The sequence below is a fragment of the Theropithecus gelada genome, chromosome 13 (genome assembly GCF_003255815.1).
Source record: "Theropithecus gelada isolate Dixy chromosome 13, Tgel_1.0, whole genome shotgun sequence".
Classification (NCBI taxonomy): domain Eukaryota; kingdom Metazoa; phylum Chordata; class Mammalia; order Primates; family Cercopithecidae; genus Theropithecus; species Theropithecus gelada.
Window position 1 is genome coordinate 53,156,742 of NC_037681.1, and position 17,521 is coordinate 53,174,262.

Genomic DNA, 17,521 nt, shown 5'->3' on the forward strand with positions numbered 1-17,521 from the left:
ATTTCTACCTGGATTTGCTGCTGAGAAAATTAGAGCCAATATTTGTTAGGTGTCTAACATATTTCCTGGCCCATAGTAAGTTCACAATAATAGATGTTACATAGTGGTTCTTTACTTTTCTGCCTGTTGCACTGTAGAAAAACCATTGCTGCCCCATTATCTGTAGGCTAAAATTAGGGAGATATATCTAACAGGAGACTCTCACATGCACATGACATATAAACACCTATGTTACCTTGCATTGTGAATTATTTGAAAAGACTGGGCAAATATAAAGACCAGTGGTAACCAAATCTAGGTCAAGAATTAAGAGAAGGGCATTCAATAATTAATAGCCTAGAGTAAAAGAAAAATTATGTATAAAATTTAGTTGATCCTTTAGTTTAAGGGAAGACAATAAAATAGAAGAAATTATTCCTTTGGAGAGACCAGGAAGCTGGCAGGTTAAGGTTTGTATTTCCTCGTGGAAGGAGAACTTAGAATTTAGTAAATGAGAAACTTGGTTATGAAAGAGTTGGCGGTACACATTAGGAAAAAAATGAGCATTAAGCATCATTTTAGGAAAAGCTACTACCAGACACCGTTGATGTCACTCTTGGATTTGACTGTGGTCATTTCCTGTTTAATGATTCTACATTCAACAACTCATCTGCGTTTGGGGTCATAGAAATGAGGCAGGGGTACAGAAAGAGTGGAGAGTGTGGTGTGGCTTTAGGGTTAGATTATTCTACATTAACCTTTATTATATGTGACAGAACAGTTCAAAGCAGTTGATCCTTTGAGGGAAATCAGCCGAAAGTGTGAATACTGATTATTGATTATGTAGAAACTTTCAGGAGTAAGGGAGCTTCAGTAGCAGGCTCATAAGTAGTACCTATTTAAGATGCCTTAAATAACCCTTGCAAAAATTAACTTTTTAATTATAAAAGTTATCTGTGCCAATTATCTAGTGGTGCTTAGTCTTTGCTAACCCTCAGGGTAGCAAACTTTAATTTTTATTTTAATTATTAAAGTTTAGTAAGTATTACAGTCACTGTCTTCAGCACACATATTTCACACTTGGATATAGGAACTATTGTGTGGCTTTAAGCCAGTTATTTCCTTTGTAAGCATCGTTTTCCTCTAGATCTCTTTTGAATTGATTTCTAAGGTCTCTAATTGAATTGATTCCCTTCTAGTTCTTCAAACCTGCTGATTCTAAATACCAGACGATCCCTGACTTATGATAGTTCCACTTAATAACTTTTTTACTTTATGATGGTATAAAAATGATACACTTTCAGTGGAAACTATGCTTAGAGTTCCCATATACCTATTCTGTTGACAACTTTCAGTATAGTAGTCAATAAATTCCATGAGATATTCTACACTTTTTAAAAAATAAAATAGGCTTTGTGCTTGACGGTTTTCTCCATCTGTAGTCTAATGTAAGTGTTCTGAGCATGTTTAAGGTATGCTAGGTGAAGCTATTAGGTTCAGCAAATCAAGTGAATTTAATGCATTTTTGACTTAACAATATTTTCATTTTACGATGGATTTATCAGGACATAACCCTCTCATAAGTTGAAGTGCTTCTGTATTCCATTCTATTGTCAGTGTCCTTATTGTGCCACCAGATGGCAATAGCGTACCTTCAAACCCAGTCCCCTCTGGGTTTTCAGAATCTGGGGCATCTGAAGAACTCAGGAATTTTAGTCTAGTCCACCCCTGCTTATTTCACACTCGGGGAACTGAGACACGCAGGTTAAGTGACATAGCCAGGGTCGTTTAACAGTTACCCAGAGCCGCTTGAATCCCAGTCATCTTTCTCCTCTGTCACACTCTAGGGGGCTTTGTGAGGGAAATTCAGAGAAACCATGCTTTCAAGCTTTTGAATTCTTTGTGGATTATTTTTAAAATAATTTAAAGCCGTTGGTTAAGTACAAGTATTATCACATTCAAAATAAAAAGTTGGCCTGCTTTTGTGTTTCTATATTGGCTCCCTGAGAGATAAACGCTAGACAGTCAGCTTTTAAAGGTTATTGCCTGCCTACGGCCAACTTGCCTTCACGATTTGCCCTGGAAATAAGGTCTGCAGAAAGCTCAACCAGGGCCTCTCTGTCAGGTGATTATCTCCCTCCATTCTTGCCCCGTCCTGTGGCCACCCATTTTTCTAGGTCTTCTTTTGTCCACCTGACTAGCCCAATCAAGAGAGCCTTTGTGGGGGAAGAGATATGCTCCTGGTTCTTAAAGAATTATCTTCTGGGTTTCTCCAGCACATGTTAACTGCCATATTTCCCCCCTCTCTTTATTGGTGACAAGAATGGTGTTGCCTTAAATCATGGCTTGTGTATGGGCAGAATGGTGTTGTCAGAGACAGACAGGATGTGGTCTTTGGAGTCACACTGACTGTGTCGAACCTCTCCTCTGTCCATGACTGACTCTGACTCTTTGTCGCCTCTCTTAGGAGAGTAAGATTGACCACCTTGCAGGGTGGGTGTGAGGAATGCATGAGTAATGTGTGGAAAGCTCATGGTGTCAGTGCTTGGCACACATAGCAGATGCTCATTAAGAGCTAATTATTTTGGTCGTTATTGTAAAGAGAGGAACAGGAGTAACTATAGTATATGAAAGAAGCTCAAGGGAGGGTCTCAGCCAAAGGAGCTAGTTTTTTATTGGAGAAAGAAGGGAAGGATGCAAGGTATTCCAGGGCCTATGTCAGTGTTTTAGAGAAATAGTATAACTGTGTTAATATGGTAGCCACTAGTCATGTGTGACAATGGACACTCGAAATGTGACTAGTTGAAATTGATCCATGCTGTGTTGAATTCACATCAGATTTCAAAGACTTGGTGTGAAAAAGTGGTTATAAAATATCTCAATAACTTTGTATAGTAATAATATATTGAAGTAATCGCATACTGGATATGTAGAGTTAAATAAAATGTTATGAAAATAAACTTCACCCTTTCTTTTACCCTTTTTTTTTTCTTTTTTTGAGACGGAGTATCACTTTGTAGCCCAGGCCAGAGTGCAGTGGCGTGATTGTGGCTCACTGCAACCTCCGCCTCCCGGTTCAAGTGATTCTCCCGCCTCAGTCTCCTGACTAGCTGGGATTACAGACGCATGCCTGCTAATTTTTCTGTATCTTTAGTAGAGACAGAGTTTTACCATGTTGGCCAGGCTGGTCTTGAACTCCTGACCTCACTTGAGTGGTCTGCCTACCTCAGCCTCCCAAAGTGCAGGGATTATAGGCGTGGACCCCCTTCTTTTGACTTTTTGAAATGTAGAAAATATAATGAGGCTACTAGCATGATATTTTTATCTGATAGCACTGGACTAGAAGGTAGGTATTTTTGTACCCAAACATATACAACTCTGTTCTAAGGAATCGCAAGAGATTTTTTTGAAGCTTCTTTTGATTTTGTTTTTCTTTTTTTGAAAAGCAAAAAAAAAAAAAGCTTTTTTTTGAAGCTTCTTTTGATTTTGTTTTTCTTTTATGTTCTTAAGAGTATGACTATTCTGAACTGAGATGCCTGTCACTATTGGTAATAGCAGTTTAAGTAATAGTTTAAAAAGAAAAAAGTAAAAGAGGCACCAAATATTATCTGTAGTCTCCCACATTCTGAAGACCTCAAAAAAGAAAAGCCATTGGATGATTTCAAAGAACACCACCATGTGCAAAACTCGTCTCCCTTCATGTTATCAGTAGATAAAACCTAGCAGTTAATGATCCTAGGATTTTTCCTTCAAATGCAGAGTATTAAAACACTGCAAAAATAACCAAAAGTAAAACGAAAAGAGAACCATAATACTTTATGTTAAATTAAGTCATCTGTCTGATTTTCATTAAATTTGTTTTGGTTTTAAAGACACTGGTTATAAAACATTCAGTAGTTTTAAAAATTAAAAATAAAAGATAACCTCATCCCCCATCTGTTTTAGAGCTAGAAGAATAATTGCTAATTTTGGACATTTGCAACCTTTGTAAATCTTCTTAGATGGATTGAGAAATGAAGTTTTTATTTAGATTTTGAATTTACATGTGTTTTTGTTTGTTTGTTTTTGAGATGGAGTCTCACTCTGTAGCCCAGGCTGGAGTGCAGTGGCGCCATCTCAGCTCATTGCAAGCTCCGCCTCCCAGGTTCACGCTATTCTCCTGCCTCATCCTCCCGATATGCTGGGACTACAGGCTCCTGCCACCACGCCTGGCTAATTTTTTTGTATTTTTAGTAGAGATGGGGTTTCACTGTGTTAGCCATGATAGTCTTGATCTCCTGACCTCGTGGTCCGCCCGCCTCGGCCTCCCAAAGTGCTGGGATTACAGGTGTGAGCCACTGCGCCTGGCCACACGTGTGGTTTTTATAACAACACATGGGAAATAGTGTTTGTTCTTTGCTGGTGCAGAAAACAAGCAGAGCACATGCATTTTGAGGACCTTGAAGTCAGTTCTCATTGTTCTTGATTTCGTCGCAAAATAAGAATCCCTTATTCCAACTATACTTGGTACCATAATTCTTTGTATCTAAGATGCCATCAGTTGTAAGAAGTACCTTTAAGTACCACTTTATATAGAAAAAAAAAATGTTGCCAATAAAACTGACAAGCTATTGGTTTTTCAGACGCATCTCTATTTCAGAAATGTTAAATGATGGGGAGAAGAGTGTACTTTAACATTGATGAAATATAATACACAGACTTTTTTTTTTTTTTTGAGATGGAATCTTGCTTTGTCACCCAGACTGGAGTGCAGTGGCACGATCTCGGCTCACTGCAACTTCCGCCTCCTGGGTTCAAGAAATTCTCCTGCCTCAGCCTCCTGAGTAGCTGGGACTACAGGCGTGTGCTACCATGCCTGGCTAATTTTTTTTATATTTCTAGTAGAGACAGGGTTTCACCATGTTGGCCAGGATGGTCTCGATCTCCTGACCTCATGATCTGCGTGCCTCGGCTTTCCAAAGTGCTGGGGATTATAGGCGTGAGCCACTGTGCCCGGCCAGTACACAGATTTTGAAACTTTTTACTTGGTTGGAGTTTAGAGAGCTTGTTTTATATGTTAGCATCAGACTTTAGTTTCTCTCAGAATGTATCATGTTCAGCAAGTGTGGTTTGATGCATTGAAGCTCTTTTCATTTAATTCTATTAAAAAAAAAAAAAAACAGATGAAAGCAAAGTGGTGAGCTCATTTTTAGGTTGTTGAAAGTCCCATGATTCAGAAAAGTGAACTTCTAACTTTTAGTTTCAACCTAGTACCTCTGCTTCTCCCTGCTCCCACTAGACATATATCCATCCTCTTTTCAGTGATTACCTGTCCCTGTCCCTCTAACAAAATCTGTTCTCCATAAAGGCTCCTGATAACAGTTATTTATAGCCTCTTGTAAATTCATGGCAAAGTGTTAAATGGCCCAAGTCTGCTTGCTTTCTAAGCTTTATCTCTAATTACTGGCTAAAAATCTTTATTTGCTTAAAGAACTTTCAGGCCTCTGCTAGCCATATGGAACAAGTTTTGTGGGAATGGCTGAAGGAGGAGTGATGTAGAGGCAGCCTCCTGCTCTGCCTCTGTGGAAGGCTGTGGATAGATAACAGAGCACCTTGTTTTCTTTCCTACCCTGAACTGTTCAGGCAAATCTGACAGCTGGTTCAGTGACTTTCTGGAACTCAGTAAGAAAGGAGACTTCAATCTGCTTATAAAGTTGGCTTTGCTGACTGACTGGAAGGAAAACAACTCATAATAGCTGCATTTCTGACTAATTCTATTGAATTTTTGTTAATTTTTTGTTTTTTGTTTTTGTTTTGTTTTGTTTTGTTTCGTTTTGTTTGAGATGGAGTCTCGCTCTGTCACCCAGCCTGGCATGTAGTAGTGCAATGTCAGCTCACTACAGCCTCCACCTCCTAGGTTCAAGTGGTTCTCCTACCTCAGCCTCCCCAGTAGCTGGGATTACAGGTGCACACCACCACGTCCGGCTAATTTTTGTATTTTTAGTTGAGACGGGGGCTTCACCATGTTGGTCAGGCTGGTTTTGAACTCCTGACCTCAAGTGATCCACCCACTTTGGCCTCCCAAAATGCTGGGATTACAGGCGTGAGCCACCACACCCAGCCAAATTTTTGTTAGTTTTATCTCCCTTTTGACAGAGGCTATCAAATTTTAAGGAAACCTTATGATGTACAGATTTTGTTTTTTGTAATCTGTATAGCTACCTCCTATTTTATCTGTTTTCTAAATCTCAGTGTTTACAAATCTAATTGGCTTAGGTCATACTTTACATTTTGAGTAACTATTTGATAATCCAGATTCTGAATCTCCTTTTCCTAAATTATTTTCAGGCATGCCTAAAGCAGATATATGCTAGGGCAGTCTGGCTCCTGGTTAAGCTGCAGAAGCTCTTGTGGTCTAGTTTGAAGATGAAAAAAGAAATTTCTTTTTTTGAGTTTGTAGTACATTCATCAGTTGTGAATCTGCTGATATGTTGTGTATGGTGGTCCCTCAGAATGCATGGGGGATTGCTTCCAGGCCCCACCCCCAACACCGATACCAAAATCCATGATGCTCAAGTCCGTTGTATAAAATACTGTAGTATTTGCGTGTGACTTATGTACATCCTCCTGTAAACTTTCAGTCATCTCTTGATTACTTATGGTACCTAACACAGTGCAAACACTGTGTAATTTGTATTGTTAGGGAATAATTACAAGAAAAAAATGTTTGTACATATTCAGTAGAGTTGCAATCATCCAGTTTTTTTTTTGCTCCAATATTTTCATTCTGCAACTGATTGAACCCACAGTTGTGGAACCCACAGATAAAGAGGGCCAACACGCCCAGTAAGGAGTTCGGTTAGCACAAAGTATGGACTTTTTCCACGAAACATATGCAATAATATTGCATGTTTTCAGTGTTAGTGTTGAAAATTATACGGAAAAATTTACCTCCATTGCTAAATATTCTACCTTTAAATGTAAGGCAAATATTTATTATATAGCTCTGCATTCTTTCTAGGAGTGTGTTTGTTGATAGTATCTTAATTTTCAGATTATATTCTGTAAATGTTTCTGTGTGTTTGAATGACTTTGATTTTTTGGTCTTTGCAGCTTGGGGTGTGGTTTTCTCTCGGCTGTGCTTATTTGGCCTTGGAAGACTATCAAGGTTCAGCAAAGGCATTTCAGCGCTGTGTGACTCTAGAACCCGATGTAAGTTTGTTTGATCTTCTGTCCTTACATGGCTTTTTACTCTCTGTTATTGGAATTGTACTGTATGGTTCAGAACAACAATTCCTTTTGTGTTGGAGGAAAGTATACATTTGAGGGAAGGTCATACCTTGAGGTATAGGATTTATAAATCTGGAAATAAGTTAATAGCTAAATTCTTTATGTATATAGAAACACAATTGCTTTTTATATATTAATTATATCCTGCAACCTTGCTGAGCTCATTTATTACTTCTAGTAGGGTTTTGGTTGTTTTTTCTGGGGGGGGGGGACTCCTTAACATTTTCTATATAAAAGATCTAAATTTAATGTTTTATTTGAGAAGAAAGAATTGCAATTTGGAGCATATATGCATGCCAGGTAGTCTTTGATATGCCTGAAGAACAAAGAGAAGGTTAGAAGTTTTATAAAAAGGAGAAGTGTTACATATTTCTCTTAGAGAAATTCATTGGCACTTACAGTAAGGGTTTGGGGAGCTGGCAAGCTTCCATTGATGAGGGATGGCAGAGGGCAAAATTAGTCCCAGAGTTTCAGCAAATTATCTCAGAAGCTGCAGATAAAACTGGTTTCAGGTTACAACAAGCAGTTCCAGCAGTCAGGCTGCTTTCATTTGGATATTTTAACAGCTTTAATGTCTCTACTAACATTCCCCCAAACACTCCCTCATTATGTTCATGTTTTCCTTTACATCTTTGAACATGTTTATAATAACTGCTTTCAAATCCTATGCTTATTTCAACATCTCTTTCATTTCTGGTACTGTTTCTATTAACTGATTTTTTCCCTTTGGTTATGAAGAAAATTTTCCTGCTTTTTCCCATGTCCACCATTGTTTTTTAATTGTATTCTACGCATTGTGGATGCTATGTTGTTGTGCTTCTTGGTTTTATTCTGTTCTCTTAAGGAGGATTGAGTTTTATTTTGGCATTCAGTTAAATTACTCATAAATCAGCTTGTTTTTAAGCTTGTTAAAGTGAGTCTGGAGTTCTTATTTTCTCATAACCCTTTAAAAAAAAAAGTAGAGATGGAGCCTTGCTCTCTTGATGAGGCTAGTCTCGAACTCCTGGCCTCAAGTGATCCTCCCATCTTGGCCTCCCAAAGTTCTGGGATTACAGATGTGAACCACTGCACCCAGACCTCTAATAACCTTTTCTTAAGGTATAACCTCTCTGGGATTGAATTTAATGCCATGGGCAATCAATAAGAACTCTCCACTTTGGCTCATTTGGAACTTGAATAACGTCTAGCACAGTGTGACCTCCAAAATCTCCATTCAGCTCACAGCTTTCTGGTAGTTGTTCTTTGCCAGAGTTCAAAAAGTTACTAATTTTGCCATGTCTGGAAGTGGAGGTCCACTACCACTTAATTTTTGAATCATATGTATGGGACTTGAGAACGATATATACTATATTAGATGAAAAGTGGAACAAAGCGAAATATATAATTTATATCATTCTTGTTTGAATCAACATTTATATAAATTCAACCTGATTAAGCTGATTTAAAAAAATTCATTTTTTTGGCCGGGCGCGGTGGCTCAAGCCTGTAATCCCAGCACTTTGGGAGGCCGAGACGGGCGGATCACGAGGTCAGCAGATCGAGACCATCCTGGCTAACACAGTGAAACCCCGTCTCTACTAAAAAATACAAAAAAAACTAGCCGGGTGAGGTGGCGGCGCCTGTAGTCCCAGCTACTCGGGAGGCTGAGGCAGGAGAATGGCGTGAACCCGGGAGGCGGAGCTTGCAGTGAGCCGAGATCGTGCCACAGCACTCCAGCCTGGGCGACAGAGCGAGACTCCGTCTCAAAAAAAAAAAAAAAAAAAAAAAATTCATTTTTGCTTTATTTTTGTTATTGGGTAGAGGAATAGGTAGAGAAATATGTTTGATGGATGAAATACTTAGTAGTAACACTGGAGAACAGATTCTTTTTTAACCCCCCTATCCAGTGAAGAAGGATAATGGTATAATGGCAAAAACTTTTAAGATAGGAAAAAACAGTATACTGCGTTGTCTTTTTTTGTGATAAATCTATGTACTATATAGAGCATGTTGTAAATTAGCTATTTTGTAAGTCTAAATTTGAAAATAAAATCTTAACTGAATTGCTGATTGGTACAATCATAGTTATATTGCTTGGTTGATTGTTTTAACCTTTTTCTAAATTATAAAAGTTCAGCTTGATTTAATTTTGCTGTATACCTTTAAACACACCTTATTGAAAATTGTGATTTTAAAGAGCATATATTGGACTAGGAAAGTGTGTTGTACTTTTGGTTTCAGCAATAATTTTACCTAAATGAGAATAGTTAATTAACTGAGTCCTCTATCATTTCAGAATGCTGAAGCTTGGAACAATTTATCAACTTCCTATATCCGATTAAAGCAAAAGTAAGTATATCAGACAAATATGAAGAACTTTGCTTCCCAAATAAATGAGTGAGATTTTCTACAACTGAACATTGTTTCAATGTTTCTCCTTGTTTTACCTTTCTCACCCATGTATATGAAATAGAATAACTTAAGTAGAATAGCTTAATTCAAACTAAATTAACTTAAATTCTAAATATACAGTGTATTTCTTGAAAACATTTCATATGTAATAAAATAAGAAATGTTACTTGAAATCTTTATGTAGTACTGAAGTTTTACATTCTACATTTTATTACATGATAAAAGCAAACATATGTTTAGTTGGTCAACTCAGTTGACAGTTATTTTTGTTCATTGCTTGCTTTGTACTAGACATTATTGAGAAATGTAAATAAATATGAACCAATGCCTTCAGGGAATGTAGGTTTAAAAAATAAAATACTATGCCATCTTATTTAAAAAATTGATTAGTGTATAAGCTATTTGTGGCAAATATCAAGTGAGAATACAAAGAAGGCTAAAATAATCATACATGATATTTGTAGCACACTTATTATGTGCCAGCCACTCATTTAGGCTCGTGAGGATCAAAGAAGAGAGAAACTGTGTCATCCTGAATCAGAAATGCTTCTGAGAAGATGTTGGACTCAAGCAGAAATTTGTATAGAAGGGGCAGAGGGATGCCTCTTAGGCAAGGGAAATGATGTGACCAAATGCAGAATGACAGGAATGAAAGTAGTATTTTAGGAGATAGGAAGCAAAATAGTCCAGCTATAGAGTAATGTGAAATATACGGTGAGAGATAAGGTTAGAAAGGTAGGTTGAAGTAAAATTGCAGCATCTTCTGATTATTTGACCAATGAGTTGAGACTGTCCTGTTGAGTATAGGAAGCCAGAGATTTCAGTGCGGTAATTTCATGAAGAAAGAAGCTTTTGGGGAAGATTTATCTGGTGGCAGTATGTGAGGCAGACTAGAGGAAACTGGAGGCTGAGAAACCAGTTAGGACACAGCTGTTGTAACAATTCAGGCATGAGATAACTAGAGTGGAAAAAGAAGGGGCAGATGCCAAACTCTATAAAGGAGGCAACCCACTAACTGGGCTTCTTGACTGGCTACGAAAAGCAAAGGAAAGGGAAGAGACAAGGACTGCCGTTGCCAAAACTCTAATAAATTAATTAAAAGATGGATATATTTTCATTTTTATTTGGCCTTACTTTCAAACTTAATTTAATTTTTCTTGGTGGGATCACAAGATAATTTCTGAAGACATCATTAAATCCATATTACGTAGAGACCATGAAATGCTGCCTCTGCTCTTGGATGATGTAAATAAAGTACTATCTGTTCTACCATTCTCTTCGGAAGATAATATTATGTTCTTGATTGCAACTGAGTGCTAAAACTCTCTGGAGACCTTTTTGGTTTAAAGCAACAGGCTCGGAAGTCCCTGTCATAGTTGTAGAGTGATCTCAGTGAGTTTTTCTGGCAACTCGGATAAGTTTGTATGTAGTGAAGCTCTTGATGCCTTGTCTTCCAGCCCAATCATGTTAGGAATTCTGCTTTCTCTCTTAGGGGTTCTTGCATATTGTTGCTCAACTTTCTTACCTCTTGCAGCTCCACAAATAGGTTTTTGTGCAAAGGTGGAGTTGTAAGGTCTGAGATAAATCATTTTTTTATTCTTTCCTGTTTACTCTTTTCTTTCTTTGCTAAGGCTCCAGACAAAGCTAATGGGATTGTTACTTCTGAGGCAATTATTAATGCTTCTCTCAGAAGATCCTATTCATGCCTTAAAACGGCCCATTAAACTATTTCTTTTATCCTTTTGTGGTCACAAGATTCTTCACTAAAGTGCTGTCTTTGCTGTTTCATCTGATTCCCCTTGATATCATGTTCCTACCAGTCCCATGGAAAAATGTCTCGTCTTCGGATGTAATTTTAATGGTGCAATATCTCTACTATAGAGGGGTTTTGATAAGCGAACCCTGAAATGAAGCACCTTACAAAGAAGCTATATTTACCAAAAAGGAAAAAAGAATTCATGGAACAATTTTGAGGCTAGGAAATTATGATTAGGGGGATCATAAGGGAGGACATATAGGAAAAAGGATAATCCTCATGGTGTGGATTTTTACTTGCTGAGTTATTTTCCAATAGGATAAATCCTTCACCCCCAACCCCTGAGGATGGGAGAGCTGGGGAGTGTTGGTCTAACACTATTGGAGGCAGTTGTTATTAAATGGAGGTGGTGATGTGGTAGAGTAGAGAAAGGAAAAAAAAATTCCATGGAAACAATTTATGACTGAAATTGAAGACATATTTTCTTTCTTTTTGAGTTCCCTTGTATTTTTGCAAAAAGGAATCTCTTAGTTCTCTTAGAGTCAATAGATGGTAAATGCTCTTAATTTTGTATATCTAAAAATGTTTCATTTTGCATTTACTCTTGAGTGGTAAGTTTAGCTGGTTATAAAAATTTGGCTGACAGTTATTTTCAGTCAGCACTTTAAAAGTAATATTCTGTTGTCTTCTATCATCTTACTGCTAATGAAATAAGTATCTGTCATCACTTCTTTGTAGATTTTAGGAATATCTTTCTTAAATTTCACACAATATTTCTAGATGTTCATTTATCTTTACTTATAATGCTCAGTATGTGAAATATACTTTTGATCATAGAATTTATGATCAAAAAACTTTTTGAAATTTGTTCATTTCTGGAAAATTATCAGCTTTTATCTTTTGATATAAAGAATCCTGCCATGCTCTGCATTTGTTTACTGTAGAATCTCTATCAGATGTATGTTTTGTGTCTTACCTCTCATTCTTTCCTCTGTCTCTTTCCAGCTTTTATTTTATAATTCGAATTCTGTGTGAACTCCTTACTATTATCTTCCAGTTCATCAGTTTCTCCTTGACTATGTGCATTCTAGTTTTTGTTAGCTATTGAGGGTTTTGTTTATGTTTTTTGAGACAGAATCTCGCTCTGTTGCCCAGGCTGGAGTGCAGTGGTGCGATCTCAGCTCACGGCAACCTCCGTCTCCTGGGTTCAAGGGACTCTCCTGCCTCAGCCTCCCAAGTAGCTGGGACTACAGGCATGCGCCACCATGTCCAGCTAATTTTTGTATTTTTTAGTAGAGACAGGTTTTCATCATGTTGGTCAGGATGGTTTCGATCTCCTGACCTCGTGATCCACCCTCCTTGGCCTCCCAAAGTGCTTGGATTACAGTTGTGAGTCACTGTGCCCGGCCTGTTGTTGTTTTAATGCCTTTTTCAATACTAAAATTTCCAGTTAGTTTTTATTCACATCTCCTTGTTCATATTTCATTTCTCCCTGTTTTTGTTTCACAATTTTCTGCTCCTTTTCAGTGTAAATATTTCTTTGTCTCAGTATTCTAAACAAATTTATTTAAAGACTTGATAGATTGTTCCTTAAACAATTAAGAAAAACTTTTTTTCACTCCTCCCTCTACCCCTTAAAATCAGTTTTTTGTTTTTTTTTTTAAACATGGAGTCTTGCTTTGTTGCCCAGGCTGGAATGCAGGGGCGTGATCTTGGCTCACTGCAACCTTGGCCTCCCAGGTTCAAGTGATTCTCATGCCTCAGCCTCCTGACTAGCTGGGATTACAGGCACGTGCCACCACACCCAGCTAATTTTTGTTTGTTTGTTTGTTTGTTTGTTTAGTAGAGATGGGGTTACCCTGTATTGGCCAGCCTGGTCTCGAACTCCTGACCTCAGGTGATCCACCCACCTCGGCCACTCAAAAAGTCCTGGGATTATAGATGTGAGCCACCATGCCTGGCCCCCTTAAAATTTTATCTTTAGTAAATGTATGTCCTGTTGGTTAGTTTTGTTGACTGAGGGTTTTTTTTCTCACAGGGTGTAGAATTTTGGTTAGCAGCATTTTGGTTGCAGATTCATGAGGAGTGTGTTGTTTTGTTTTGACCTCCTTGCCTCTGGTCCCTCCACTACGGTCTGCACCTTTTTTCTGCACCTTTTGTCTTACAGTTTTGCAGTTGTACTTGCTTGGCCACTCTGACTCCAGATTTGGAATCTGAGTGTGGCTTCTCCTGAGGTGATACTGGGATTGATACCCAGTTTTAAAATAATGTCCTTGTTACCAGTAAATAGATTAGGAAAGGAGTATCTCTGTATGTATGCTACATATACCATAGGGTCCGTCACTGAATTTTGTAGGGAAGTTTGAGGTGGTTTTGTGGTGTTTGGGTCTCTAATTCTGTTTGTTAATATGAATGAATAAGGACTGACGGTCCACATTAGCATTTTATACATTTAGCTATGCTTTATTCTAATAAAAAAAGAGTTCATTATTGCTCTCTTTAAAATTTGACCTTCAATAGAGTAAAAGCTTTTAGAACTTTACAAGAAGCTCTAAAGTGTAACTATGAACACTGGCAAATTTGGGAAAACTACATCCTTACCAGCACTGATGTTGGGGAATTTTCAGAAGCCATTAAAGCTTATCACCGACTCTTGGACTTACGTGACAAATACAAAGATGTTCAGGTAGGATATTCATATTTTGTTATTTCAGTTTGTGTTTGATATGAATCTTTGATCATACGGTATAAATTATTTCCTTGAATATGCACAGGAAAATTTTGTTAAACACATGTAACATATGAAAAAGGTATTTTTTTTCTAGTCAAATAGTCTTCATGATATATGGAATTCTGGTATTCTGATGTCAGATTTGTTTGTACAGTCATAAACTGAATATTACTGTGACTCAGTTACGAAAATCTGATGTGTGGGTTACATATATAGTCACTTTGCCGAAACTAAATAAAACACTGTATTACTTAGTACTTTGGGTATCTCAGTGTATTCTCTGACTTGTGGTAGCTGGAATAAGTCCTATACTCATTTGTTCATTCATTTAACAAGCATTTACTGTATATCTTCAGATGGTACGAACAATATAGAGAGGATGGCTAACATTTTCTTTGCAATGTTTCATGAGATGGTGCTCTATTTGGTGGAATAAAGTATCCCTCCAGAATGTATGGGAGACTCAAAGCTGTTGTATCATCCAAAAGATTAAATAGAAAAGACCTTTTTGGTTTAATTGTAGTTGAAGACAATATGCTGTCTTCAGTGTCAAGTGATACTCTGAGATCATGCCACTGCACTCCAGCCTGGGTGACAGAGCGAAACTCTGTCTCAAAACAAACAAACAAACAAACAAAACTGAATGGAATGATAGCCAAGTGAATGGAGGGATAGCAGAGTTTTACATCCCTAGAAAGGGTAGGGGCTGTAGTGAATCTGTTTGCACAGTCCCCTGACAGTCAATAGTTGTCCCGTTCACACTGCTGAAATTTTCCATTGAGATGGTTCTTCCTCTTCTACACTTAGCGCCTTGGCAAAGGGCACTGATGAGACTCTGAACAGATCTCAGTATATTGTGACCACTGAAGATAGTGCATATCTCTTGTTTACTGCAATTGTGATTTTTAAGATCTTTCTTTACTAGGAAAGATTTCTGAAACCTGTTCCTAAAATCTCAAGGAGAATAAATCACTTATATTGGTAGTATATTCCATCTTACACTTGAAGGAAATTCTATTGTTTTCTTTCATATTAAAAAAAATATACATGAAACATTCACATCCAACACTCCTCATTTAGACATTGCTGCTGAATTGAATTCTTTAGAATTCCTTAGAATCTCACACTGTCAGAGCAAAAAGGGACCTTAGAAGTCCTCTAGGGCTATGCTGAATAGTTTACACACCAAGTCAGAAAGGAGTGTGAAGCTCCCCTCCTTCCTCATAAGCCAGACAGGGGGCTTCTTCAAGCTGTCAGTCTGCTTTATTGCTGCTCATAACTTGGCTGTGTCATCTCTTTCTTAATTGTCTTAGAATCGGCTTCCTTGGTCAGTCTGATCCTGTTAATCTTCTGTGCCTCCATTTTCTAACTGATCTGCTTGTCTTTCTGTTGTGAGTGGGATTTCCCCTTAAAATCTATACTTTAACCCCAGTAATCTTCTTCATATCTGCTAAGGATTAGTAACAACTGGCTCACCAGGTTGGCTTTTTGGATCTTGAGAAAATCCTGATCATCCTTTCATGCTTGGCACCAGTAGGAGTTGTTTTATATAAGGTACCCAAATGGGTCTAGGTCTCTCCTCCAATAAGAGACAGACTTATTATATGTGCATGTGAAAGGAAGTGGCTTTTCTGCTTGCTCTTTTATTCTCCTTCACTTCCCAAGGCACGTAGAGCAGGTCAAAGTGGTGTGTGGTAAAATAACAATAATTAATATTTACTGAGGGCTTGCTGTGTGTCTGAGACTATCCTGAGCACTTCACATGTATTAGCTCATTTAATTCTCAACACGGCTGTAGGGGATAGGATTATACTATCATAAGCTATGTCTAACTCTGGATGGATGGATGGATGGATAGATGGATCTTCCCACCCACTTGTTTTAAGGAAACTGATATTAGACAAAATAACTGTTCAAAGATTGTTTGGAAGAGCTGTTATTTGTACATCATAAAGAGTTATAAAGTCATCAAGATAATGCTGATTTTAGTTGACTTAGATGAATTAAGTATGGCAAATCTTGCTAACTCATGTATTCTAAAAGAAAGGCAAGAAAAAGCAAAGCAGAAGCAGTTACAATAGCTGAAAAGGTATTGAAGAATTTTACTTCAATTTCTTTTTTCTTACCACCCCCACCACCCCCAGATTAGGAGTCTCATTCTCTCTCAGGATGAAAAACATTCTTGCTAATGTTTAGATAATACTTCTGTATTTGAGTATCTGTAAAGGTATCGGGAAAGAGGTGATATTTAGAATAATCTACTGGTAGTAACAGTGGTATTATAGATACCAAAGGATATAATTTTGGTTAAAAATAACCTGAGGATGTAGATAGTTGATTCTGATAAAACTTTCAGTTGTGATTTGCCCTGTTGGATGCCAAATCAAAATCATTGGAATTTTAAGAACATTTGCTTAGAAATCTTTCAGCTGGCTGGGCGCAGTGGCTCCTACCTGTAATCCCAGCATTTTGGGAGGCCAAGGCGGGAAATTTACTTGAGCCCAGGGGTTTGAGACCAGCCTGCACAACACTGAGAAACCCTTTTTCTACAAAAAAATACAAAAAAATTTAGCTGGGCTTGGTAGTATGTACCTGTAGCTACTCGGGAGGCTGAGGTGGGAGGATCCCTTGAGCCTGGAGAGGTTGAAGCTGCAGTGAGCCATGATCACACCACTGTACTCTAGCCTAGGTGACAGAGCAAGACCCTGTCTCTTAAAAAAAAAAAAAAAAAAAAAAGAGAAGTCTTTCAGGGGCCTTCCTTAAGAAAGAATAAAAAGACCCAAAATGCATAGAGATGCATTTGAGCATTATTCAGAAGAGGAAAAAAACTCTAAAAAATATATACATATATTTTCCTAATATGAATTCAGATACTATGATTTAACTGTTATCTTAAATAGATTTTTTCAAACATATTTTAGTGGTCATAGTCTTAGCTTCTTACTTTTCTAATCATGGGGAATTTTCAATATAGCAAAATCATGTTCTGATTCCGATTTAACATGTTCTAATCCTGTACCTGTTTTTTTCTACTTTATGGATGTGGATTATTGCCATTAAAATTTTTGTGTGGGGGGGGTAAATTCATGCTTATTTTAATACAGACATAGGGTAAATTAGCCTCAAATTTTTCTGTTTTTTCCTCACTATTTGTAATTGAAGAATGAGTGGATATACTACCTTTATCATTTTCTTTCTTTTTTGTCCATTTTATAATTTTATTAATAATATTTTAATTGACAAACTCTAATTGTATACATTTATGGAGTAACATATGATGTTTTCATATGTGTATACAATGTGGAATGATTAGATCAGGCTAATTAACATACCCATCATCTTGTTTACCTATCTTTTTATGGTGAGATATTTGACATTTTACTCAGGTATTTTGA

The 17,521-nt window shown here is 37.5% G+C and overlaps 1 protein-coding gene across 2 annotated transcripts in view; it reads left to right on the forward strand.

Moving 5' to 3' along the window:
- Positions 1–17,521, forward strand: part of TTC27 (tetratricopeptide repeat domain 27) — a 178,992-nt gene that overhangs the window by 131,600 nt on the left and 29,871 nt on the right. For both annotated transcript variants that reach the window (XM_025354562.1, XM_025354563.1), the window contains exons 14-16: positions 7,072–7,170; positions 9,524–9,576; positions 13,916–14,081. In XM_025354562.1, coding sequence (XP_025210347.1) covers positions 7,072–7,170; positions 9,524–9,576; positions 13,916–14,081 — 318 coding nt within the window. The remainder of the gene's footprint in view (positions 1–7,071; positions 7,171–9,523; positions 9,577–13,915; positions 14,082–17,521) is intronic.